Source organism: Kogia breviceps, chromosome 10 (assembly GCF_026419965.1).
Source record: "Kogia breviceps isolate mKogBre1 chromosome 10, mKogBre1 haplotype 1, whole genome shotgun sequence".
NCBI lineage: Eukaryota > Metazoa > Chordata > Mammalia > Artiodactyla > Physeteridae > Kogia > Kogia breviceps.
The window spans coordinates 42,439,572-42,464,901 of NC_081319.1; the positions used below are offsets into that span (position 1 = coordinate 42,439,572).

General features: G+C 42.7%; 1 protein-coding gene across 5 annotated transcripts in view; it reads right to left on the bottom strand.

The window, feature by feature from the left end:
• LARS2 (leucyl-tRNA synthetase 2, mitochondrial) overlaps positions 1 to 25,330 on the bottom strand; it is a 283,460-nt gene that overhangs the window by 31,420 nt on the left and 226,710 nt on the right. For all 5 annotated transcript variants that reach the window (XM_067044468.1, XM_067044469.1, XM_067044470.1 and 2 more), the window contains 5 exons: positions 23,318 to 23,422; positions 19,652 to 19,767; positions 16,683 to 16,966; positions 12,800 to 12,898; positions 9,436 to 9,573 (listed from right to left, as the gene is read on the bottom strand). In XM_067044468.1, the coding sequence (XP_066900569.1) occupies positions 9,436 to 9,573; positions 12,800 to 12,898; positions 16,683 to 16,966; positions 19,652 to 19,767; positions 23,318 to 23,422 (742 nt within the window). The remainder of the gene's footprint in view (positions 1 to 9,435; positions 9,574 to 12,799; positions 12,899 to 16,682; positions 16,967 to 19,651; positions 19,768 to 23,317; positions 23,423 to 25,330) is intronic.

Here is a 25,330-nt window from a genome sequence, read left to right on the forward strand (position 1 = left end):
AGGCCATGTACCTGGGTCCCAGACCCCTCCGAAGGAGCCGGAGGACACCTGTCCAGCCAGGCCACGTCCCAGGGACCCGCCCACCATCTCCCTGGTCACTGCTCCCACCCACTCTAGCTCCTGGGCCTTTCTCAACAGCCCTCCTCCAAGCTTCCCTCTGAAGGGAAAACTGGACAACAAATACACAAACCGGGGAACAGGGGGGTGGACAGTATTAATGCACTTTCACCTTGTTTGAATTTTGTTAAACATGCATTTGTCCTTCTGTGATATTTATTTACTTATTTATTTAGTTAGTTAGCTAGTTATTTTTCAAGAGAAGGATTTATTATTACTGGCAGCAAGTAAGGATAACACCGGGGATCTTTCCCAAAGCAGCGTCTCCCTGAACAGCAAAATTGGGAAGTTTTAAGCTAAGGGTACATGCATATTCATGACTTCTGTGATTTTTAATTTTTTTTTTTTTTTTTTTTTTGCGGTATGCGGGCCTCTCACTGTTGTGGCCTCTCCCGTTGCGGAGCACAGGCTCCGGACGCGCAGGCTCAGTGGCCATGGCTCACGGGCCCAGCCGCTCCGCGGCATGTGGCATCTTCCCGGACCGGGGCACGAACCCGTGTCCCCTGCATCGGCAGGCGGACTCTCAACTACTGCGCCACCAGGGAAGCCCAACTTCTGTGATTTTTAAAATAAATTAGATTAAAAACAAGAAAAAGAAAAAGTGAAAAGTCTGCAACTGTGAACCACCAACAAACCCCTTCTGACTCTGAAGCCATTAAAGGTGGAGGCGTTCTGCAGGGCATCTGCTTTGAGGAAGGCCTAGATGGTTTCACTTTCATGAATACAAATCTGTGCTCTTTGCTGAGCCAGCTTTCTTCTCACTCCTTCAATACCACCCCTAGAGATGGATTACCTTTGTTTGTACGGCATGCAGCACAGCTATATGCAATCAGCATGATGAAAAGGGACGGAATTTTCACTGTTTCCTTGATAGTTTGGACTGCACTAATTCAGAAATTACAATGAATACCTGCTGGTCATTGAAAGGCACCTTTGTTCAAGCAAGGAAAGAAGGAAGGAAGGGGGGGTGGGTGTGAGGAAAGGAGGGAGGGAGGAAGGTCACCAATTCTTAGGATCAACAAGGAATTTCAGAACATAGACAGGCTATTTTAAGCACCCTTGTAAAACTCACTGCATAAAGGAATGCATTAACCAAGATGGGCTAAAAGAATCTCAGGATCCATCAGAGCCCTAACTAGTCACTGCAGATGACATTTCCCTACTTAAGAAGACCTGGAGAGCCTGCTACCCACTCTCCTGCCTGGTCAGGCGGCTACTATAGATCTGAAAAGAAGAAAACAGAAAGCCATGGGTCTCTGAAAATAGTTTCTAACTGGGATTTTTCAGACTAAGTTCACCTTGCTCTTCATCCCTGCCCTGAGTCTAGGACCATCATGTTCACATAATTAGCCCATTTCGAAGTATCAAGACATGGCTCATCTTAAAATATCATGGTTTCCATTTCCTAGCAGCTAGCCAGGGACATGGAAGGAAGCCTTAGCATTACGGCGAGACTCAAGTAAGGCTTTTCTTTTCTTCCTTTGCCTTTTCCCAATAGCTCCATTTCTGGTGTGATCAGAAAAAGTTCCCCGGACCATGGATGGGGGCCTGCTGAGCTCTCAATGGTCAGCAGGTGGCTGTTAGCAGGGAGAAGCAGCTTCCGATGCCACCCCACTCTTTGTTGTTTGCGAACTGCAGGGAGAAAGTCGATTCAGGGAATTTAGTGTCTGAGTTGTATGAAAGAGCAAGAACAAAAACTGACAAGATTCCACGTTACAGCTGTCTCTCACAAAGGGGGAGAAGAGGCTTCCTGACCCCACTTCAGTGGAGATGAGCAGAGACACATACCCCCACCGAATGTGCCCCTCTGTGCCTTCCAGCATCCTGGTGACCAGCAGCCAAGGCTGGTGCCAACCTCACACTCACAAGTCACACTGGCAGGCTCAGTGCACTTCCCCGCTTCAGAATATAAACTGTAAACAACTTCGCTTTATTTTCTGTTATAAAGTTACATAATCATTGTATAACATTGGGGAAAAAATTCATTAAAAAATAATAAAATCTGGGGCTTCCCTGGTGGGGCAGTGGTTGAGAGTCCGCCTGCCGATGCAGGGGACGCGGGTTCGTGCCCCGGTCCGGGAAGATCCCACGTGCCGCGGAGCAGCTAGGCCTGTGAGCCATGGCCGCTGAGCCTGAGTGTCCGGAGCCTGTGCTCCGCAACGGGAGAGGCCACAACAGTGAGAGGCCCGCGTACCGCAAAAAAAAAAACAAACAAAAAACCACATCAATAAGCTCATCATCCAGAGAAAAATAGTGTTAGCATGCTGACATAATTTTTTCTAGTCTTTTCTCTTGCTTTGTGTATGTGTATTGGTATGTGTGTACAAATAAAGACAGATAATCAAACTATCTACAATTTTCTATCTTGCTTTTTTCACTTCTCATTACTTCAGATGTATTTCTCCATGTTATTCAACATTCTTTGTAATATAATTTTAAAGAGTTGTACAAGAATCCTCCATACAGATGGGGTATACTTTGCCCTTTCTCAGCATTTTGGGGCATTTAGGTTCGGGGTATTTAGCTACTTGAAGTAATACTTACAGGAACACTTTGCTGTATAAGTTTGCATTTCTGATTATTTCTTTAGGATAGATTTCTAGAAGTGCAAATAGTGTCCAAAAGTGTGACTATTTTTGAAGCTCTCACTATATACTGCCAAAATGCTTTTCATGAAGCCTGCTCGCAATTGCCTTGTAGTATATGAGAGAGCTGCTCTCATTGGGATGCTATATAGAAAACAGTACCTCACTGAGGTTTATTTTGTATTTCTTTTGCTGCCAGCGAGATAAACATTTTATAGTATGTTTATTGATCACTTGTATTTCTCCTTTTGCAAATTTCCTGTTGACATCAATTCCAACTTAATCATTAACCTGGTGTTTCAGACACACAGTAAAGGCACTCGTTGTCCCATGTGATGGCATACCCAACCCAGAGGCCAGTTTCTTATAAAGGGTAAAGAGACCTTCTGAAAGTTCAAACTGCAGACCTAAATGTACAAGTGATGAAAGAAAGGGCCAGGGCTCTTTTAGGAACTAGGAAGATTATTAAATCCACATGAACTTTTACTTTTATATTGATATTTGACGACATTTAACCAGAATCATAGAGTGAAAAGGGTGCTCAGAGGTGACTGAATCCCTAACCTATGAGGCCACTGAGAACCAAAGGGGTTAGGTCTCTTGTCCACACCGCTAATTACAGGCCCACGTGATCACAGGACAGAGGTTTTTTCAGACTCCCAATCCAGAGCTACTACTTGAGACAGTGGCCACGTGGCTGAGAAATGAAAACAAAAGTGGAACAGTTGTAGTCTCAAATCCCTCCTGAAATGACAATGCTAATCAAAAAGAATACAGAAATGGACATGAAATTCCAATGTATACACATTTCAGGAAAAATAGCTAATAAACAGAGAGAAATACACACATGGTTGACAGGTTTCAAAATTTCCTCCTAGGCCAGCTTGATAAAATTGTTTGGAGGCTTTAAAAAATGTTTAATCAGAGAGTTCTGAACTACTCATCATAGAAAGTAGATGATTTCCATTTCATCTGAGGCCAAGTGGTTTACCAAAACACCTCTGATAAACAGGTAACACTCAGAAATAGTTTTCAGAGGCTATTGTTGCCCTGATGTAATTTAAAAGGAGTAATTCTGACAACTGTGCTGAGAAACAGAAATAAGATGATTTTCTGCACCTTCTTCAAAAAAGTCAGCCTTCTAAGTACTTAAAATAAATCTCCCTCTTTTTGGAGGGTGGGAGGGCATGGAATAGAACGTACCATCTTGTGAAGAATTAAAAAAATATATTGCCTAGGTATATTTCCATTTATACCATACAGCTGTCCCTTAAAGTTGATGATAGGGCAAATACCAGGTGTCCCTCCAGGCTTTGCAAATTAGAAATTTATCTGAACAGAAATAAGTCACATCCAAAACTGTATTTTAAATTATGTCAGAATGCTACAAGCATTTTCCCTCCTTGACTATAGTTTTAAAACACTGTAAAGAAATCAGAAAAGTAGCCAGGGCCTGTCCTACATCTTAAATTAGTGAGCCGTTGAATAATTTATTTACTCATTCATTACTTCTACAAATAATCGTTCCAAAGCTGAGAAATGTGCCCTACTGTTAAGGAGCCAGAAGCCATTTATGGTCTTTGTTTCTAGACCTACATGAGAAGGAAATATTTCTCATGTTGTATTTGGTCTTTGAACTTAACTTCTCTTTATCCAACTCTCCCTATCCTAAGAAGAACATTTCCTTTGAACAACATAAACTTTTATCTGTTTATATCAAGGGGTTAAACTCAACTTATTTAAACAAATATTCACTGAGAATATATAATGTCCATGAGATAGTAACAGAACACAGTTTCCATCCTCCAGGGTAATCTTTAGCTAGTGAGGTAAAGAAGTTTCCATAGAGAAAATGCAAGGCAGAATGGTAAATTCTATAATCCAAGTTACAAACATTTTCACTATAGTCAGCCCTCTTTTTTATCTGTGGGTTCCACACTCGTGGATTCAACAAACCGTAGATCAAAAATATTCGAAAAAAAGAAAAATTCCAGAAAGTTCCCAAAAGCAAAACTTGAATTTGGTGCACCCAGGCAACTATTTACATTAGGTATTATAAGTTATCTAGAAATGACTTAAAACATTCAGGAGAATGAGTGTAAGTTATATGCAAATATTACACAATTTGGTATGAAGGACTTGAGCATCCTCAGATTTTGGTATCTTCGGGGATCCTGGGACTAATCCCCTATGGATACCAAGGGATGACTGTAATTTATTTCTCTGAAGATTAACACTGTTAATGTGTTTAGTGTCCTTCTGATGCAGATGGGTTAATTTTTACACATGAAGGTCTCTGGGACTAGTGAGAAGAAATTATTTTAAGCATTTAATTTATATCCTAAATTAGCTTTCTGTAGACTTTTAATCCATGTATGCATGCACAGAATGAGGGAGCAGGTCTGAGCATGGGGTGAAAAGGGAGGGAGCTTTCAAGGTACTTCATTTTAATGAAACTGGATTTTAGTCTGCATTACAGAGGTTCTAAAAGTAATATATTTTTTAAGGATCAAAAATTAAAAAATACATATCCTTTGACCCAGCATTCTCCAGTGTCAGGACTTGAACCTACAGATATGATCCCAAATGCCTGCTAAGAATATGCATAAAGAGCATCATTGGACTTTTTTTTTTTAATAGCAATTAGAAAATTAGGTGACTGCTTAAATAAATTATGGTATATCCATACGACAGAATACTATGCATAAATTGTAAATGCTGATGTAGAACGACAACTGAGATATATCAAAAACGCAAAAGGCATATATATATATAATATATGTAACATTTTAAAATGAGTATCTCAGGGGCTTCCCTGGTGGCGCAGTGGTTGGGAGTCCGCCTGTCGATGCGGGGGACACGGGTTCGTGCCCTGGTCCGGGAGGATCCCGCATGCTGCGGAGTGGCTGGACCCGTGAGCCATGGCCACTGAGCCTGCGCGTCTGGAAAAAAAAAAAAAAGTATATCCATAGAAATACGGAGATATACAAAATATTTTTCTGGAAGAAATCAAAAGAAACTTAACAGGTTGAGGAGATGGGTAGAGGGTGGGATGCAGGGAGGGAGATTTCAATGTTCACTTTCTGTGCTGTTAACTTTTTAAATTTTAACCTTAGATGTATTACTTTTTCATTACTTAATTTTTTTTTTTAAAGAAGATGTTGGGGGTAGGAGTTTATTAATTAATTTATTTTTCCTGTGTTGGGTTTTCGTTTCTGTGCGAGGGCTTTCTCTAGTTGCGGCAAGCGGGGGCCACCCTTCATCACGGTGTGCGGGCCTCTCACCATCGCGGCCTCCCCCGTTGCAGAGCACAGGCTACAGACACGCAGGCTCAGCAGTTGTGGCACACGGGCCCAGCCGCTCTGCGGCACGCGGGATCCTCCCAGACCAGGGCTTGAACCCGTGTCCCCCGCATTAGCAGGCAGACTCTCAACCACTGCACCACCAGGGAAGCCCTACTTAATTTTTTAATTGTTAACATGAAGTTATCTGGACAAGGAAATAACCAGATTTTTTTCCCCTTTTCTTCTCTGCAATTAAAAAATATTCTAAAGGTTGTTGTATTAAAAAAACAAAACACAGCAAAAACTGAAAAAAAATCCCAGGAACTATGCTCCAGGCAGTATGGAAGACAAGGGAGCCTGAATCATTGTCCTGATGAAAAACAAGTGAAAAGGTCAGATAAGATATAAAACGTGTATAAAATGTTTTAAATGTGTTATTGAGCTGGCAAACTCTAAGAAATGAGGTTGAAATAAACGTATTTTTAGATAAAAAATAACTAATAGATGGACCTTCACTAAAAAACATAAGAGATATATTTCAGTATAAGGGAGAGTATATATTTCAGATAAAAGGGAAATGATTTCAGATGTTAAAGTCAGAGATGCAAGAAGGAAGAGTGAGAAAAGATATTAGTAAGTATGTTGATCCAATGCAATTACAGTTGAACTCCCAATAGATAATCTCTGTGGAATTTGACAAGCTAAATCTGAAATTTATATGGAAGAACAAAGGTCCAATTATAGTCAAGATACTCCTAAAGAAAAAGAACAAAGTAGGAGGACTCCCCTTACTGGATACTGAGACTTGTAAAATTAAAATAACAATGCCAGGGCTTCCCTGGTGGCACAGTGGTTGAGAGTCCGCCTGCCGATGCAGGGGATACGGGTTCGAGCCTCGGTCTGGGAGGATCCCACATGCCGTGTAGCGGCTGGGCCTGTGAGCCACGGCCGCTGAGCCTGAGCGTCCAGAGCCTGTGCTCTGCAACGGGAGAGGCCACAACAGTGAGGGGCCCGCGTACCATAAAAAAAAAAAAAAAAAACCAAACAAAAAAAACAATGCCAGTAACTAATGAGCACAGCAAAAAACAAAGACTAATGGACAAAATAAAAACCCTATAAATAGGCCCTCGCATATATATGAAAACTGGATTTATAATGGAGAGGGCACTGCAGATCAGTGGGGAAATGGATGGACTGTTCCATTAAAGGTACTGAGACACTAAAAGCAATAGCCATAAAGGAAAAGATTATTAAAATCTACTACATTAAATTATGAGTTTCTGTTCATCACTAGTGGCAGGGCAGGAATAAAGACACAGATGTAGAGAACGGACTTGAGGACCGCGGGGTCGGGGGGCCGAGCTGGGACGAAGTGAGAGAGTAGCACTGTCATATATACACTACCAAATGTAAAACATGTGGCTATGGGAAACTGCTGCATAGCACAGGGAAATCAGATCGATGCTCTGTGATGACCTAGAGGGGTGGGACAGGGAGGGTGGGAGGGAGGCTCAAGAAGGAGGGAATATGGGGATATATGTATACATATAGCTGATTCACTTTGTTGTACAGAAGAAACTAAGAACATTGTAAAGCAGTTATACTCCAATAAAGATATAAAATAATATATGAAATCCATGTGTGACATGAAAAAAAATAAAAGAGCACAACAATCATTAAAGAAAAAAAAGGAGTTTCTGTTCATCAAAAGACACCATAAAAATAAGACAAGCCAAAAACCGGGAAAAAATATTGCAATACATATAGCTGATAAAGGATTAGCATCCAGAATATTTATAGAACTCCTACAATTGATAAAAGACAACCCAGAAGAAATAAGGGCAAAGGACACAAATAGGGATTTAACAGAAGAGGAAACACAGAAGTCCATAAACATAATAAAAATATGCTAAACTTCATTAAGTAAGCAATGTCTTTAAATTCAAATTTAACTCACAAAGTGATCCATTATATAACCACCAGTTTGACAAAATTTTAAAAGTTAGATAATACAGTCATCCCTCTCTGTGATTATGATCCAAGGTTGGTTGAATGCAAGGATGTGGAACCCACGGATAAGGAGGGCCTACTATGAGAATTGTGCATCTACAGATTTTGGTATCTGTGGCGGGTCCTGGAACCCACCCCCCACAGATACACAGGGATGGCTGTACTATATGTTGTAATGATGAAGATCTTGAGTGATAGGACCCTCACCTCTGTTGGTGCCAGTGTAGGTTTATATAACCAATTTGGAAAATGGTCTGGCATTTCTTAGTGAAGTTGAACATGTGGTTACCCTAATCCTACTCCAGGTACACATCCTAGACAACTGCTAACATGCGTATGTCAGGAAACGTACCGGGATGCTTACGGCAGTTTTGTTCTTAATTGCACAAAACAGCCCAAGGACCATTAACGGTGGTATGGACATAAACTGAGCTCTGTATTAGAAATTCCATTCCATGTAATGGAATACCAGATAGCAGTGAATCACGAATGAAACATAACTCCATGCAGCAACATGGATGAATCCCCAAAAATGCTGAGCAAGAGAAGCAAGAGAGAACACATGAAATATGATTCTACTTATACAAAGTTCAAACACAGAAAACTAAACAACGCATATTGTTTAAAAATATATAAAGAAATAATACATTTAAGAAAAGCAAGAAAATGAATAATTCAAGATTCAGGATAGGGATTGTATGGGGGAGGGGTGGGTGGTGTAGGAAGGGGGATGATCTGATTAGTGAGGGCACCCTGGGTATTCTAAGGGACCTGTAATACTCTATATCCTAATCTGAGGAGGGGGTGCATGGATGTTCATTTTATTTTTTATTTTTTAAATTGTATAATACATTAAATACATATTATATAATACATTATGTATATATTATATATACATATATATGATATATTTCATGGGAAAAAAGCACACACACACATCTTTCTGAACATTATGGGGACTATATTATAGACCAACAAGAACAGAATTTATCAATGGATTTACAATGTGATTCCCTAGCTTTTAATCCATTTTATCAGAATGACATATTGAGACAGGATTCAGTCAAGCTTGGAAACAGAGCTTACACCAAGGGACCAGATGATAAACATGACCTCATATGAGAGGCTATAAAAAGCTGTGTGACATTATGAACCGCTCTTCTCTGCCTCACAAGTGAAAATCTCAACTACTTAACTCAGTTCAACAGAGAAAAGCTGAAGGGAAGATCCCATGCAAGCAGGCAAACACCATGGGCTAGAACTGACTAAGCAACATAAATGGACTTCCAGTGGTTAAGGCTGACAATGACCTCTAAAGTATGCTTGAAAAATAGAGTTCTTCTGCCACATATACTTACCTTCCTTCAGAAGAACCAACACCTGCCTTCAGTTGCTGTTCAAGGAACTGAATTCTTTTGCAAAGCAGTATACATGCTCACCTGTGTTTGACCATTTTTTGATCATGGCAAAAATGACTAAAGAATCTTGCATAGAACAAGTGCATGACAGCATGTTCTTTCCCTCCAATGTACAAATCCACAGGCATCCAGTAATCTGCCAACGCTGTGCTGAAAGGGCTGGGAGGAAGAGAGATGGTCATTTATTTAAAAACCCTGCTTTGTCACAATTGCATAAATCAGACAAATCATAATTTGCATATTCCCTGACATAAATTATGTCAGAGAAAAACAGTGATTTTCTTTTTAAAATATATTGAGAGAAGCTCATATAACAAAGGAGAAAAATGTCAGAGCAGTGTTAATTTATGAAATTAATAAAAATTGTTTCAGAAGCCATTATTGACATATTTTAACAAATGTGATTTTCATAAATAATGAGGACAAAAGGAAAACATACCAGCAAAAAGGGTATTTCTGTACAATGCATATTTGACTATCTGGATTTATTTTAATTTTTATTACCATAGACAATCAAGATTTTTGAATTCTTACCAATAGAGGGCAATATGACATGTACAATGGAGATACTCATGCAGACACTAAAAGTTCATTTTAAGACAGAAATTCATTTGCCTTTCTAGTGTATTAGGAAATGACATGCATGTCATTTCCTAATACACTAGAAAGGGGAAATAAAGTACACAAGTCCAAGTCTAAAATTAGCACTTTTCCATGCAGATTTGTGCACATGTGAGAGGGTGTCCAGTTTGTCTAGTGATTGTTAGAGAGTGGGACCACTATTGTATGTTGCTAATAATCATCGATTGTAGCCCCAAAAAACCCTTGTGAAAATGTTATGCCCTATGTAACAGCAGAGTAACATAAAATAAAATTATATTTTATAAACCAATAAATAAATAAATAAATAAAACAAATTCAATCTTATTTTTAAAGCAGCCTCAAAATGCAGATAGTCAGCAAGAGCCTGCATATGCTTCCTGAATGCACTGAGCATACTTGGAGTAATTAACATGAAACAGCCTAACTCTCTGTCACCTAACAGATACTTTTTAGTCAATAGAGGTCCTAAAAGAAAGGCTTCCTCACTGGAACCATCCATCATTCCCTAGTCCTAATGGATGCTAGGGAGGAAAAGAAATGCCACTCACTTTACTTTCTGGGGGAGTGTGTGTGTGTGTGTGTGTGTGTGTGTGTGTGTGTGTGTGTGTGTGTGTGTGTGTGTGTGTACACTCCATGGTTTCACATATATGTGAATTCTCTTCCCCACACCTCAAGGTACTTTTTTCCCTGGCGCTCAGCAGGTGGGCCTGGCCAAACACCATGTGTTTGCATCTTAATGCAGCTTGGTTTTCTCTCCTCCAGTCACTATGCCAGAATTCTGGTAAAATTGTAAATAATGTTTCTTTGTGAAAAATGCTTCCCCAGAGAAATCTAACTGCTCATGCAGGTGACAGAAAAGCAAGGGAAGTCAAGAATGGTACTCAGCCTGAAAGTAAGTTTGAAATAAATTGAGGAGTGAGATGTTGAAGGTAGCTATAGCTGGGATCTATGATCTTTCCTGGAAACCACCTAGTGAGAATGCAAGCCAGCATGGAAATAAACAGCAGCATTTTATAAGGGAAATGATGTGATACGTCGTATTCCCAAACTGGGGGCTGTGAAGGTCTCGGGACATACCTCTCACCAGTTAAGGGTCCCATCATTAAGTTGGAGTCTATCATCTGTAAGAAGGTTTTCCCTTGAAGCATTCTGAGAGGTGGAGAGCCTGATTTCCCCTGCATTCTAAGGCAGCTCTTCCTAACTGGAAGTCACCAAAAGCCCCTTCTAGAAGGAAGACCCAGAAGAGGGGCCCCTTTGTGGGTTAGCCCGGGCTGCCCTGGTGGTTCCCAGCCACAGCAGTCGCCCTGTATCCTTTCTTGCCTCTGCCGGCTGCTATTAACTCCGGATCCTGCTCATTCTGCACAGCCTCAACTCAAATCACAGATTCGCAGGACTGCAGGGCAGGCAGGAGAGCCTGTCTCCCTGGAAATATATTATCTTACAACCAAGGAAGAAAATGGGGGCATTTTCATACGTGGACTACGGGGTTTCAGTATAATTGTTCTCCCGTGGACAAGAGCAAGCTGGCAAGGTCTTTGAAGCACAGTGTCTCTGGTTTTCCTGTGCTCTGCACCAGTTTTCTTTTGTTCTCATTTCCTTCTTTACCTATCTACCTACTGCTCTCTTTCCCTTATTTATTTATTTTTGTCAAAGAAGCACATGCACATAGCTGAAAAAAATCAAATAGTACTAAAAGGTTTATAATTTAAAACACTGGTCTCGGGCTTTCCTGGTGGCGCAGTGGTTGAGGGTCCGCCTGCCGATGCAGGGCACACGGGTTCGTGCCCCGGTCCGGGAGGATCCCATATGCTGCAGAGTGGCTGGGCCCGTGGGCCATGGCTGCTGGGCCTGCGCGTCCGGAGCCTGTGCTCCGCAACGGGAGAGGCCACAGCAGTGAGAGGCCCGCGTACCACAAACAACAACAACAACAACAACAAAAAAACCCACTGGTCTCCAGCCCCATTCCTTCACTAACCTCCCTCCCACCCCTCACCTGTCACTTAGCCACTTTTAATTCTTTCAGATGTTTTTTCTGGCAATTATTAAAAAAATATGTTTATGCTCCTTGTACGTTTATCAATTTTGGAAATTATCTAGCGACTGTATGCGCTAAGAAGTCATGCTTCTCAGCTCTCTCACACTCCCTACCTCCTATCCTCCCTGAATAGTTACATCATTATTTTCAGTTAAGTAAATAACATTACACATGCACAACTGCATAAATGCAGTTCACCACAGGGCCAACGAGGGTATTAGCACTTCCTTCCTTCTTCTGTTTTTCATTTTTCTTGTACCTGGGACTTACTTGGCTGTGAAGGATCTAATTTAATAATCGAACACACTCCCTTTAAGAGCCTGTTTCAAAGAGCACAATTGGTCAACAGCTTCCAGCTCTTCTGTCTTTGGAGCCACTGGGTGTTCATGCCAGCCCATGCCCTCCTATAGAGAGCGGACCACAGCAGGCATTTCCTCCTGACTTGGGACTCTCTAATGGACAAACTTTGCTTGAGGCTTCCCGTCAGCCTGCTCGAGACTTTCTCAAGCTGCACTGCGGTCTAAGGCTCTTCCTGCGCAATTCTCCTACCTTCGCCCTCTCCTTTCACAGGTGTCAGACTGCATCACGGTCGAGGGCTCGCCCTGCCAACTCCTGCTCCCTCACCTCCTTATTCCCTAGAGGCACTTGCCCCAATAAATCTCTTGCCCATCGAATTCCATCTTGGTGTTTGCTTCTTGGAAGACCCAGACTGACACATGCTCACGAATTCAGCAGGGCTTTCTTTACCTCTGAGTATTCTGAGGGTCGGTATATCTGAAGTAGTACCAAGCAGAATCAACAAAGGTATCCATCGTGTCTGTCTCTCTCGTGGCTGCTCCCTTGCACCTAAGAAATAAATGAAGTTCATAGATTGGTTTCTTTTAAAATATTAATGCATTTTCCACCAGCTTTTGAGAAAGCTATGACAATCGTTATGAGTTTAAAATGTCATAAGAACAATGCCCCATCATGAAAAGATAATTCACAGTATGGGCTCTCTTTGTACTGCAGAGTACATGATGTTTTAAAGAAATTTACAAAATAAACATTTAAATCTTCAACAATTAAAAGCCCTATTCTGTACTTCTCTGAATTTAACATGGTAGAATATCTAACAGGAATCTTGTCTCTTTACTGCATTCACTTCTCTTTTAGGCATATCAAGACTGCCTTCAGCCAATGCCTACTCTATGATGCTTATGAGGCAAATCAGTTTATGAAGAAAAGCTGAAAACCAAATGTAGTGAGATACTGTGCTGAAAAAGGAACTTGGGTTTTTTTCTATCTCTGTCTCTTGGGTAAGGGGAGCAGAAATCCACAAGAGGTGACCTTAGGAAGATAAATCACCTTGGGAGCCCAAAGGCAGAGGTGTGCTGGAGCCTCCTCATACCAGCTTGTGAGGATTAACTGTTGGGATCGCTTCCCAACTCTGGGACAAATGATGCCAAGTTGGTAGTCTGAAATTAGCCCTTGGTGGAAGTACCTATACCACAGAAATGGGCTAACACTACAAATCAGAAGCTCCCCTCCAGAGAGCTATTTAGAGCACACTTATCAACACACCACTGCCTAAAGGAAGCTTCCTTATAGAAGGGTGAAGATAGCCCCACTGTTCAAGAAAGTGAATGAAGTGAGATGCTTGGTGTGTAAAGGGTTGAAAAGAAAAGGCAATCCTCATCCTAGGCATGCAGATGCCTGGGGAGGACTAAGGTCGCACAAGGACCCAGCTGCTGAACCAATTTTGAAACATGTTGGTAGGATGATGGCCCTGTGGGACTGAAGCCAAAAGCCACAACCACTGGGAAGCCAAGAGAGAGTACCCTGAGCCAACCCTGGCCAAGGAGGGTGTCTGGCTTCCTTGAAGACCCCCAAAGGCATGGAACAGCAGTGGATGGGGTGAGCCAGCTACTGACAGCTATTAGCAGGGACCCTTTGTGGCCGTGAGAAGCCACAGCAGAAGAACATGGCTCAGACTCCAGGCTCTCCCTTCTGAGGCATGGAAGTGGGACCAACCGCCACTCCAAATGCTGCCCTTTTGGCAGTATGGGTCCTTGGGGGTTCTTGGAGAATTTGAGGAGGGGGATGAGGAACCCCAGGAGGAACTGATGAATCCTCTGCTAATCCTTTAGCATGCAAGGGCTTGAGTCTGTTTTTAATTTAAAAATAAAAGAAGGGTTGCCTTTATATGTTGCATCTGTGAGGCAGTTCATACTGGCTTTCCGAATATTATTGGAGGAAAAAGCCACTCCCCATCTTCTGCTTATTAAAAGGAAGTGGCTCAGCAGAGAGCACAGGAGCCAGATCTGGCAGGGCTCTGGGCTCCCAGGGGCCTCCTCATTTCAGTCAGGGGGCCTCCCACCGGGAAGAGTGGTGGTCCCTGGGGTAGGAGCTTATCGGAGAGAGCCCCAAGGGAACCCTAATCCTGTTTCCTACAGTACATCTCTAAGTGAAAGCCAGGGGACTTCCCTGGTGGTGCAGTGGTTAAGAATCCGCCTGCCAAAGCAGGAAACATGGGTTTGAGCCCTGGTTGGGGAGTATCCCACATGCCGCGGAGGAACTAAGCCCGTGCGCCGCAACTACTGAGCCTGAGCTCTAGAGCCCGTGAGCCACAACTACTGAAGCCCACACGCCTAGAGCCCGTGCTCTGCAACAGGAGAAGCCACCGCAATGAGAAGCCTGTGCACCACAACGAAGAGTAGCCTCCACGCACTATAACTAGAGAAAGCCCACACGCAGCAACAAAAACCCAACGCGTTCTCAGCAAAAAATAGTAATTTAAAAATTAAATAAATCAACAAATAAAATCCAGGTCTTTTTATTTGGAAGGCAATCAACCAGAACACATACTATTCTGGGTAATAATTAGAAGATAACTGTTACTTCTTCTTCCTCACCATTAGGGCACCCATACAAGTTACGAAGAAAATGCAGGATTCAACTGATAAAAGGACTAATATCTGACTAAAACTTGCCATGCTGATTTTCTTTTAAAAGGTCATGTTGGACTTGAAGACAACCAACGTGTTTTCCTGCTGACACTAAAAACTGGATTACACGGAAGAGGCTACTTGGTAAGTGGGACGGACAGATGATGGTGATGGTGACAACGTTATTACCATTATTAGCTCCAATAGTAATAATACTAACACTGGGTGGCAGACACTAAGCCAAATGCTTCATGGGCATTATCTCATTTAATCCCTAGTAACCCTGGGGATTATGAGGTAGACACTACTCATGTCCCCATTTTGCAGTTGAGTAACTAGAGTTCCGCGAGGTTAAGAAATCTGCCCAAGGTCTTGGAGCTCAAGGGTAAGGAATCCACCTTTGCTGGACTCATGCCTGTGGTCCTTACCACCATGCTGTCCCGCTTGGCCACATGGGCTCAGTGGCTCTCAGCCCTGCGTGCTCATTAGAATCATCAGGGAGACTTGACCAAGCCCAAGCCCTGGGCTCTGCCCTCCGGGAATCTGCAGCCAAGGTTGGAAACCTTATCCCCACCACCAAGGCCCTGCGCTGCCACAACTGGCAGGCTGAAGGCTGCTGATGTCTCCGGCAGGGAAACCCTTTGTCACTGCTTATCAACAAAGAGGGTGATACCCTAAAATGGCCCAGACCTTCCTACGTTCCTGACTGCAAGCCCCATCTCAGACCTCAGAACCGCCTGGGTGAGGACCTGGGAGGAGTGTTGGCAGGCCTGGGCAGGATGGCACTAACATTTCAAATTACAGAGTGTCTGCTAGGTGTCGCTCTGCCGTGTTACATGCGTTAATTCTCGTCTTCTGAAATCCCTTCAAGGGGGTTATTTTAGCTCCCGATAAGGGAATCACAGCTCAGAGAGGTTAAGTGACTTTCCCAAGATCACACAGCTAGGGAAGAGGCAGGGCCAGGACTTGAAGCCATTACTGTCTGACTGCCCATTCCTGAGCCATGCACTTGCACTATATGGTTACCTAATTACTGACCTAGAGATACTAAGAAGAGGACTAAGTTATTTTAAAACAACCCCATCATGATCTATAAGGCAGAGAAAAATGGCTTTTCCATAGAAGGAAGAAGGGAAATATTACAGCTTGGTATCTGTTATTTATTTGTTTAATCAGCTGGAATGGTATCACAAAAATCACATGTGAGACATGCCAGTGAATTAACAGAAAAACATAATCCTACTGCCAAAATGAGAAGAAATGAGATATGGTATGTTTCAGTATATTAAAGAATGAGACCCCCTGAGCATACTTGTCCTTGTAGCTACTACTGCTCTGCTACTTGTGATAAAATCCCCACTGTTACCACAGTCACTATGTGGGAAAACGGTAAGGCATTTTTCTCTCATCTCTGAGAAGCTCTTTGGAATATAAAATGGAGGAAAGTGGTCTCTTCCAAAGCTATCATGAAAATGTGTAGCTTTGCCATCAGTTGGATCAGCTGTTTTGGGAAAGATGCGAATTGACATTGCTGCTTCTACCGGATCAGAGGAGAGGACAGGGCGCTCACCACAGGGGCTGGGCCCCAGATTCCAGCCCTTTCTCTCAAAGGTAGCAAAAGACCTAAGACCTATGTTATTCTTTCCAGCCAAGTGGAAGTCTGGGACCAGACATGGTGACAGCTGGGGGACGTGGTTCCTTACCTAGGGCAGGAGCAGTTCACCCACTCTGAAGCCGAGGCCAGTGGGGAGCCTCCTTTGCCAGTGAAAGAGGTGATGCTGGGCAAGGTCACAGGCAAGTCCTCCAGAGGCACAGGCACAGGACCGCAGGCCGGGCAGTGGACCATGGGGATGGGTGTGCCCCAGTACCGCTGCCTAGAGATCAGCCAGTCCTTCAGTTTATCACTGGTCACCTCTCCGCCCACTCTCTTCCTCCGGGCTTTCTGAGTCAGCGCTAGAAATGCATCCGGCCGGTTCATACCTGTGAACTGAGAGGGTAAGGAGAGAGATCGCGTTCCTCCCTTGGTAAGAATGAGCTGCCACCCTGATGCCACCACCCTGGATTGCCATTTTTTGTGTGGTCTGTGCAGGGCTGCATTGTGACTCTCTGTTGCATTTGTGGGCACCGTCCTCCTTACAGTATTAAACCATATATTTTATGATGGTGGTGAATAAAGATGAATATAATTTTTGACCTTAAGAGTTCACTTTTTTCTTCTGATGTTAAAAGAAATTAACACTTTTTGGGGGGCCCCTGAGAGTATTGTGGGTCCTGGTTTGTGGCTCTCCTTATCACCAGAGCCCTGTGGCACCTACAGAGAGGGGCAAATATCAGCATTCAGTTGCCAGTAAAAAAAACTGCATATTTATTTTAATGACTACTCCCCTCTTGAGATAGGGGTAGCCAGAAAAGAAAAGTTCAATATTATCCTAGAGCTGAAAGAATTCAGGCAAGCAGGGGAACAAACTGAGGCCTCAGCTTGAAGGACCACCCCTTTTGTATTTAAATGCTCCCATGTTAAGAGACAGCAGGGCAGGACACTAATAGCAGAAAAGAGGAATTCTCACCGGACACTTTTGAGAGAACCAAACTAATGATAAGAATCGGGCCAGGGTGGCTTGCCAATGAGGGGATCGTGGGAACCTTGGAATTGGTTCAATGCAGGTGTACTGCAAACCTACTAGGTGCCAGGCTTGTGCTAGGCGTTGGGAGCACAAAGATAAATCTGATCTGCCCCTATCCTCAATGAGCTTACAGACATGGGGCATAAAGAATAGGAAAGTACAGCTATGTTTATAAAAAGCAGTCTTTTCCATTAAGCATCTGAAGTGTCCTGAAGACCGAGCTCTCTATCAAGGAACCAATTACACTCTGGGAGAGCACTTTCTTTGTCCTACACTCCCACTATCATGTAATTATGGTGCAGGTGATCACAAGCTCTCTTGAAAGTCTATCTTCTCAATGCATTACTGTTTTCACATCCCAGAAGCTCATGGAGGTTTTCACCATCCATTCTCCTTCCATCCATTGAAAGAATTCCTCCAGCCTAGATATTCAGTCTAGGGCCACCAGAGGATTCAACAGACCACCTGAAGCTATTTGAAAGAAGCCAGGGAGCGTAATTAATACCCAGTCCTATACTAAGGAGGGGGCATTTTCCTGGCTAATTCAGAAGGCTAATTTTGGCCATGACTGTCCCCTTTCTCGCCCCGCAGAGGGTTATCCGGGTCTCCTTTTTGGCACCTTGGCTTGGCTCTGCTCCACATCTAAGAAGCCTGCTCAAACACAGTCTTAAGAAGGGTTTAAGGTTCAGTATCTTAAAACATGACTCATGTCTGGGGATATAATTTATGAAGTGAAGGCACAAACATGAGGTCAGAAAACATTGCCACTCCTTGTAGAGGAAAAAAACCTGGCTATTCCCTTACTTTTTATATACATAATATCCTATAGCCAGGTAGTCCCAAACCTGAAAAACCTGGATCTTCAGGTCTAATGGAATCAGGATCACCTAGGTGGGGCCAGTAAGCATCTCCCAGGTGATTCTGAGACATGGCCGGGTTGCAATCACTATGTTAAGCCAGGAGTTCCCAGGTCCTACTGCACATTAGAATCACCCGGGGAGCACTGAATGCTCCTGATGTCTGATCCATGTCCTCTCTACTCCCCCAACCACTAAATCAGAATATCTGGGGTGGGACTCAAGCATCAGTAGTTTTCAAAACTTTCCAGGTGTTTTCAAAGGGCAGCCAAGTTTAAGAAAGAGTGCTCTAAACCAGAACTCTCAAACTTTAATGTGCACACAAATCACATGGGGTTCTCACTAGACCAGGTGGGGTCTGAGAGTCTACACTTCTGGCAAATGATGCCAATGCTGCTGGTCCTGGGACCAGACTTTGGGTAGCAAAGTTCTAACCCAGGGATTCTCAAAATGTGGTCCATGGATCAGCAGCAGTAGTGGCATCACCTGGAAACTTGTTAGAAATGCAAATTCTTCGGTTGCATCAGGGACTGTGAAGCAGAATCTCCAGATGGGGGCCAGGGAATCTGTGTTCTAACAAGGCCACCAGGTGATTCTGGTGTGTGCTCAAGTTTGAGAGTCACTGTCTAAGCCATTTCCCACTTCCCCCTTCCCCACCTCACCCTACTTCTCCCATCATAATTTCTGGCCTGGTTTGGCGGCAAGGCTGAGCTCAAATCCTGCCAGACTTACTACCTAGCAAGAGACAACCCTGACCAAATAAACATGACTCCAAACTTCTCTGCTGATTTCTAAAAATGAGTCAAACTTTAGGTGGGAATAAGTCAGTAATCTGGGGAGAACAGAGATCTCTAAAAGGAACAGCCAATTTTGGTCACCTGTCCCAAGGAATCAGTTTCCCTGTAAGAGGTCGTTTTTCTTAAGCAGAAGATTTGCAAAATAAAGTTTAGTTACTTCAATAACCACACTATCCTAGGATCAGGTTCAACTTGGAGCTGATAAGCTTTTAGATCTTGAAAAAGAATATTATTTTGTTTTCACAGATTAAGAAACAAGGCTGCAAGACTGTTAGTGTGGGTATGAATGAAATGATAGGTTGTAACTTGCACCCAAAGGAAAATGTGTCATCAAGCTCACGTCAAGGCCCTGAGTTTATAAGTAAGTTCTTCGGCCACCTCCATGGGCACCGACCTCCGCAGAGCTGCTCAGTCTCTCTGTGCCATCTGGCATGGTTTCAATGACTTCAGAGTATGACAGGCCCAGGGTTTGGGCTAAGACAGTGTCCTCTAAGCTGGTGCTGGGAATTCCTGTTTAGGGGAAGAAACACAAAACGTCTCCTTTGCAAATGGCCAAATCACAAAATAATTGACAGCACTGACACTCAGCGTTAGCTTCTGAAGGGAGACTCTAAAACATTTTAGTCACAGAAATTATAAAACCACATCATATTCATTGGGAAAATGGAGAACAGTCTTGGAAAAACTCACTACCGTAACACAGTAGTTTACCATATTGGTACTACTTCCTGTAAGTCTTTTTCCATTGCTTAGTTTCTTTTAAAAAATAGTTGTAATTCTAAAATATACAATTTTGGGTGCTTCTGTCACTTAAATAGTAAATCACAAGCATCTGGGGAAGTGTCTCCTTTGAGTGACACAGGGCAGTGGAGTTCTCTTGAGAAGCAGGGCTGACTCCTCCAGCAGCTCCTAGCACCCCAGAAAAATCCACTTGGTCAGTAAGTGGAAAGCTGGCCACTGTGTTTCTTCAAACTATGCTTTGTTCCCAGAGGCAACAGTACATTCTGAATAGACGTTTATTCTTCAACCCACATATGCCCTTGAGGAGATGGAGTCGAATGTAAGTAAATCACTCATCCAGAGGGCCAAGGCATGCTGTTTCAGCTTCAGCTATTAATAAAAACAGGTTTTTTAGGGCTTCCCTGGTGGCGCAGTGGTTGAGAGTCTGCCTGCGGATGCAGGGGACGCGGGTTCGTGCCCCAGTCCGGGAGGATCCCGCGTGCCGCGGAGCGGCTGGGCCTGAGCGTCCGGAGTCTGTGCTCCGCAACGGGAGATGCCACAGCAAGGAGAGGCCCACGTACCACCAAAAAAAACCAAAAAAACCCCAGGCTTTTTAGTTGTTAGTTCTGTAGGCCAGGGTTTCTCAACCTGGGTCCTACTGACATTCTGAACTTTGCTGGGGGGCCTGTTCTGTGTGCTGTAGGATGTTGAAGAGCATCCCTGGGCTCTACCAGCAGAAATGTTTCGAAAATTGCCAAATGTTGCCTGCTGCCTAATCACCTCTGGTTGAGAACTGCTGTAGGGTCAACTGTCAAAACTGCTGACATCCTTGTGGACACTACACATCACGCTGCAACTGAGAGAGATAAAACTAAGGGTAATACACAAAATGCTTACATCAGATGTCCATGAACAACCTCTCCGGAACGCTGCCCTAAAAGGGTGATTTAATGTTTGGGACACACATTCTAAAGCTCCTTGGTAAGATGGAAAACTCCATGGTATGATGGAAAGTTCTGCAGTGTTCCAGCTGAGATTATGGACGAAAAGCATCTAATGAAGCAAACTCTCAGAGTGGACTTGAAGGTTACTGAAGGGTGAGGACAAATGGCAAGCAATAAAGGTTGCTGAAAAGTGTTCATGGTCAAGAAGGGAAAAAACTCATTTACTGCATTCCAAAAGTTTGTGGTCTGTAGTAACTAGGAGCAATCTTCGAACGGAGACATTGTGGCCACAGAGTTTATTTGATCACATAAAGACTGCTCTGGGCCACGGTGCTGGTCATGTGGGGCCCAGTAGAATGTGAACTATTTGTACCATGCAGGTGAGATGGTGAAAACACCACTTTCACTCTTGTTTACTTTTGTTTCTGTTCTTCTTGGAAGGCAAGAGCCAATAATTCAGAAAACATGATGTGAGAGAGTGGCAGGGACATATACACACTACCAAATGTTAATTAGATAGCTAGTGGGAAGCTGCCACATAGCACAGGGAGTTCACCTCTGTGCTTTGTGACCACCTAGAGGGGTGGGATAGGGAGGGTGGGAGGGAGGGTGATGCAAGAGGGAAGAGATATGGGAACATATGTATATGTATAACTGATTCACTTTGTTGTAAAGTAGAAACTAACACACTATTGTAAAACAGTTATACTCAAATAAAGATGTTAAAAAATAATAATAATAAAATAAAATTTAAAAAAAATAAATAAAATAAAAAAATTTTAAAAAAAGGTTAAATTTAATATGCTACCCAGTCAAGATTTTCTGTTATTAAAATTGTTTATGGTCTGCTAGTAAAAACAAAAACAAAAAAACAAAAAACATTAATTACAAAAGTGTGGGAAATCAAGACAACAGGAAAAATGATTTTCCATGCATACCCAAGAAAATCAGATTTTCCTTTTTCTTTTTCCCTTATCCTTCAGAACTCTCAATATTGTGTTAGGACTTTGACTCAAAATACCAAAAGGGGAGACTTCCCTGGTGGTCCAGTGGGTAGGACTCCGCGATCCCAATGCAGGGGGCCCAGGTTCAATCCCTGATAGGGAACTAGATTCTGCATGCATGCTGAAACTAAGAGCTCGCATGCCACAACTAAGAGTCTGCATGTGGCAACTAAGAAGTCTGCATGCTGCAATTAAAAGATCCCTCAGGGGCTTCCCTGGTGGCGCAGTGGTTGAGAGTCTGCCTGCCAATTCAGGGGACGCGGGTTCGTGCCCCGTTCCGGGAAGATCCCACATGCCGCGGAGCGGCTGGGCCTCTGAGCCATGGTCGCTGAGCCTGCGCGTCTGGAGCCTGTGCTCTGCAACGGGAGAGGCTGCAGCAGTGAGAGGCCTGCGTACCACAAAAAAAACAAAAGGGGAAAAAAAAGCCACATCAACAAGAGCTTCCTTTATTGTTTATCTTGGCTGGTTGTATTAATGAATTTTACTAATTATAAAATGCATTAAAGTAATAGAAGGAATTATTTCCTTTAAGCAACATACTTTCTAGGTTTAAATTGTCAGAGGAGAATGACTTGAGTGGCTTAATATCTGTTTTCCGTGTTGATGTTTCTTCAAATCAGTTTGCCAAAAAAGGATCTGAGAATTGTGAGCAAAAACATGATTTCAATAAGCAATGTTATTTCTTCTGTGTGCTAGGAGATAGAGAGTATGGAAATAACTTTCTCCGCAGGTTTTGGCACATTGGAGACTGGCTGGAATCTACAGTAGGAAAGCTGTAGAGAGATGCTCAGGTCTACCCTGAGGGTAGGTCTTGGATTGGGTATGATTAGGTCTCATGCCTTGGTTCAATCCCAGACTTCCTGTTAGGTTATGATAGGTTAGAACTCTTAGGAATGAGTAAGGCCGCCAAGGATATCCAATTTACAGCTCTAAATATGACTTCGATTTTACTATTTCACGATTCCTTTCTTGCATAGCTGAAGTTCACCTCCTCCACAAAGCCTTCACCAAAAACCCAGCCTACATTGGTCATGTGTGCTTTGAACGCCCACCTCAGCAGTTGCTGTTGGTTCTATGAATTCTGAAATTGGATTTTCATCTGAGTTGTATGGTTCCCCACATTGTATAGGCAAGTCTCACCAACTAGGTCTACTGGCAAAATCCACGGGCCAGACATTTTTCATCATTCTCAGTAGCAACTAGCAAGATGCGATATACTTGGTATGTTTTCAAAATGTGATGCTTAAATAAGAGATGATGAAATGAAGGGACATTCATTTTTACAAAGAGGCAAAACAGATCATGGAATATATAGTCAGCTCTTCCAGGCTAGCATTTTGATCTTAAACCTGCTAAGTACATTATCCTGATTACGTTTTAATGGCTACTTACCTATTTTTGCATCCAGAGAGCCCTCAAAGTCAGCTTTGGCCAAGATGACAACAGGGACTTCCTGCTGGGTGAGCATGTTCACAGCCATCACGGGCGTGAGGCAATCTGAAAATGAGAGCAATCAACTGTGGATGCCAGTCTGCTGGGACTCTAACACCATCTGAATCTCAGAGGAGACAAGTGAGAAAAATAAGCTTTAGAATTTCTGTGGTCTTGTGCTAATTATTATAGAATTTGTTCTTTGAAGGTATTAACAGATAATTCACACTAGTGGAGAATCAAAAGATTAAACAAAAAAATGAAAATATTCATTCGCGCTCCTAACCAAAGACATGAAAATGGCATTTTTACTTTCCAGATGGTGGAGTAAAGATGTTCCCACCACCCACTTTTCCTTTTGGAAAGTACCTCAAGTATACAGAAAAATGAGAAACACAACAATCTATATGGTGAAACTAAAAGATATCTGAAATTTTAAACTACAACACTTGAAGATGGAAGTGGATAGGAAAGGAGAAAATGACTGAACAGAGAGGAGATTTCCACACATACAAGGACAAAACAGTTCCTTCCCATGTACCATTTCTAAGGAGATACCAGAGGTTGTGGTCCAGCAAAAGGAAGGGGTAAATCAAGAAAGAGACAGACATGGGATCTAGGAAACAGAGGCTCCAACAAAGAAAAGAGGGTAGGGACACTTGCAGAGCAGAGACAGAAAGAAGTCCCAGGATGACAGATATACAGAAGTCTGGAGGATGACCAGGTCAGATTTAAGCAGGACAAAGAGGCCCAGGAAGCATCTTCAGGAAAAATAGGCGATGGACAGATTATCTGACAGGCTGGAATATGTAGAAAACTTGAGAGGAGTTTTAAAGAGCTTCTGGGAGGATGTGGGAAGACAGTCAGAAATTCAAAGAACACAAAGTAAATTATAAAAATGAGGACACCATGAACTTCAGGAAAAATAGAAAGTTATGTAAAAAGGAAAATGTAATCATAGTATATTTGGCTCAGGTGACCAATATTTATGTGGTCATAATAAAACACTTAATTTGGAATTATCCAAACAGTGTGTCATCTTAAATGAAGCTTATTACAACTACTGCAGCAGTGAGATAAACCATACATACATGAACCTTCACTGAATATATGTAGGACTGGAAGCATGAAGACCCCCAATAAAGTCCCAAAGGAAGAAGGGATGAGAGGTGGTAAACAATTAGTGAGTTCATTTGAGCTTTTGCAACATAAGCGATTAACTAGTTATAATTTATGAACTATTACTATTTATACCCGCTATGTTTTAAGACTTTATATAGATTTATCTAAAATATGTTCTACAAACCCCAAAGTTAAAATAAGCCTAGGGGGACTTCTCTGGTGGTCCAGTGGTTAAGACTTCGCCTTCCAACACACGGGGTGTAGGTTCAATCCCTGGATGGGGAGCTAAGATCCCACATGCCTCGCAGCCAAAAAACCAAAACATAAAACAGAAGCAATATTGTAACAAATTCAATAAAGACTTTAAAAATGGTCCACATCAGAAAGACCTTAAAAAAAAAAGCCTAAGAATTAGGATTTATTTTTCAGAGAGGTAAAGATAGGCTCTGTAAACATCTAAGCCAGCTCCGACCTTCCTTCACCTTGGGTGTCAGAAAGCACAGGACAGGGTTATGGTGGGGACAGAGTGAAAATGCAACGCAAATGGGTCTCCAGGGATGAGGTTCAACCAGAACCCCGGTACCATGACTGGGAAGCACCTGCTGCTGGAGCTGCTGAAGTGCTGACACCCTCAAAGTGGACAGCCAGATTTCTGATTCCATATGGTCCCTTCTCAAAAAAGAGGTATACATTTGCAAATTCTGCAATTATGGTATGTTATTAGGAGGATGGACAGTGAGGCGTGGTGGAGTGAGAATAAAAGTCACTAGGTAATGTCTAGAACTGGTGAATGGAGAGACAGCAGTGTAGGCATATTATACAGACATGTGGCGGTCTATACCAGAGAAACAG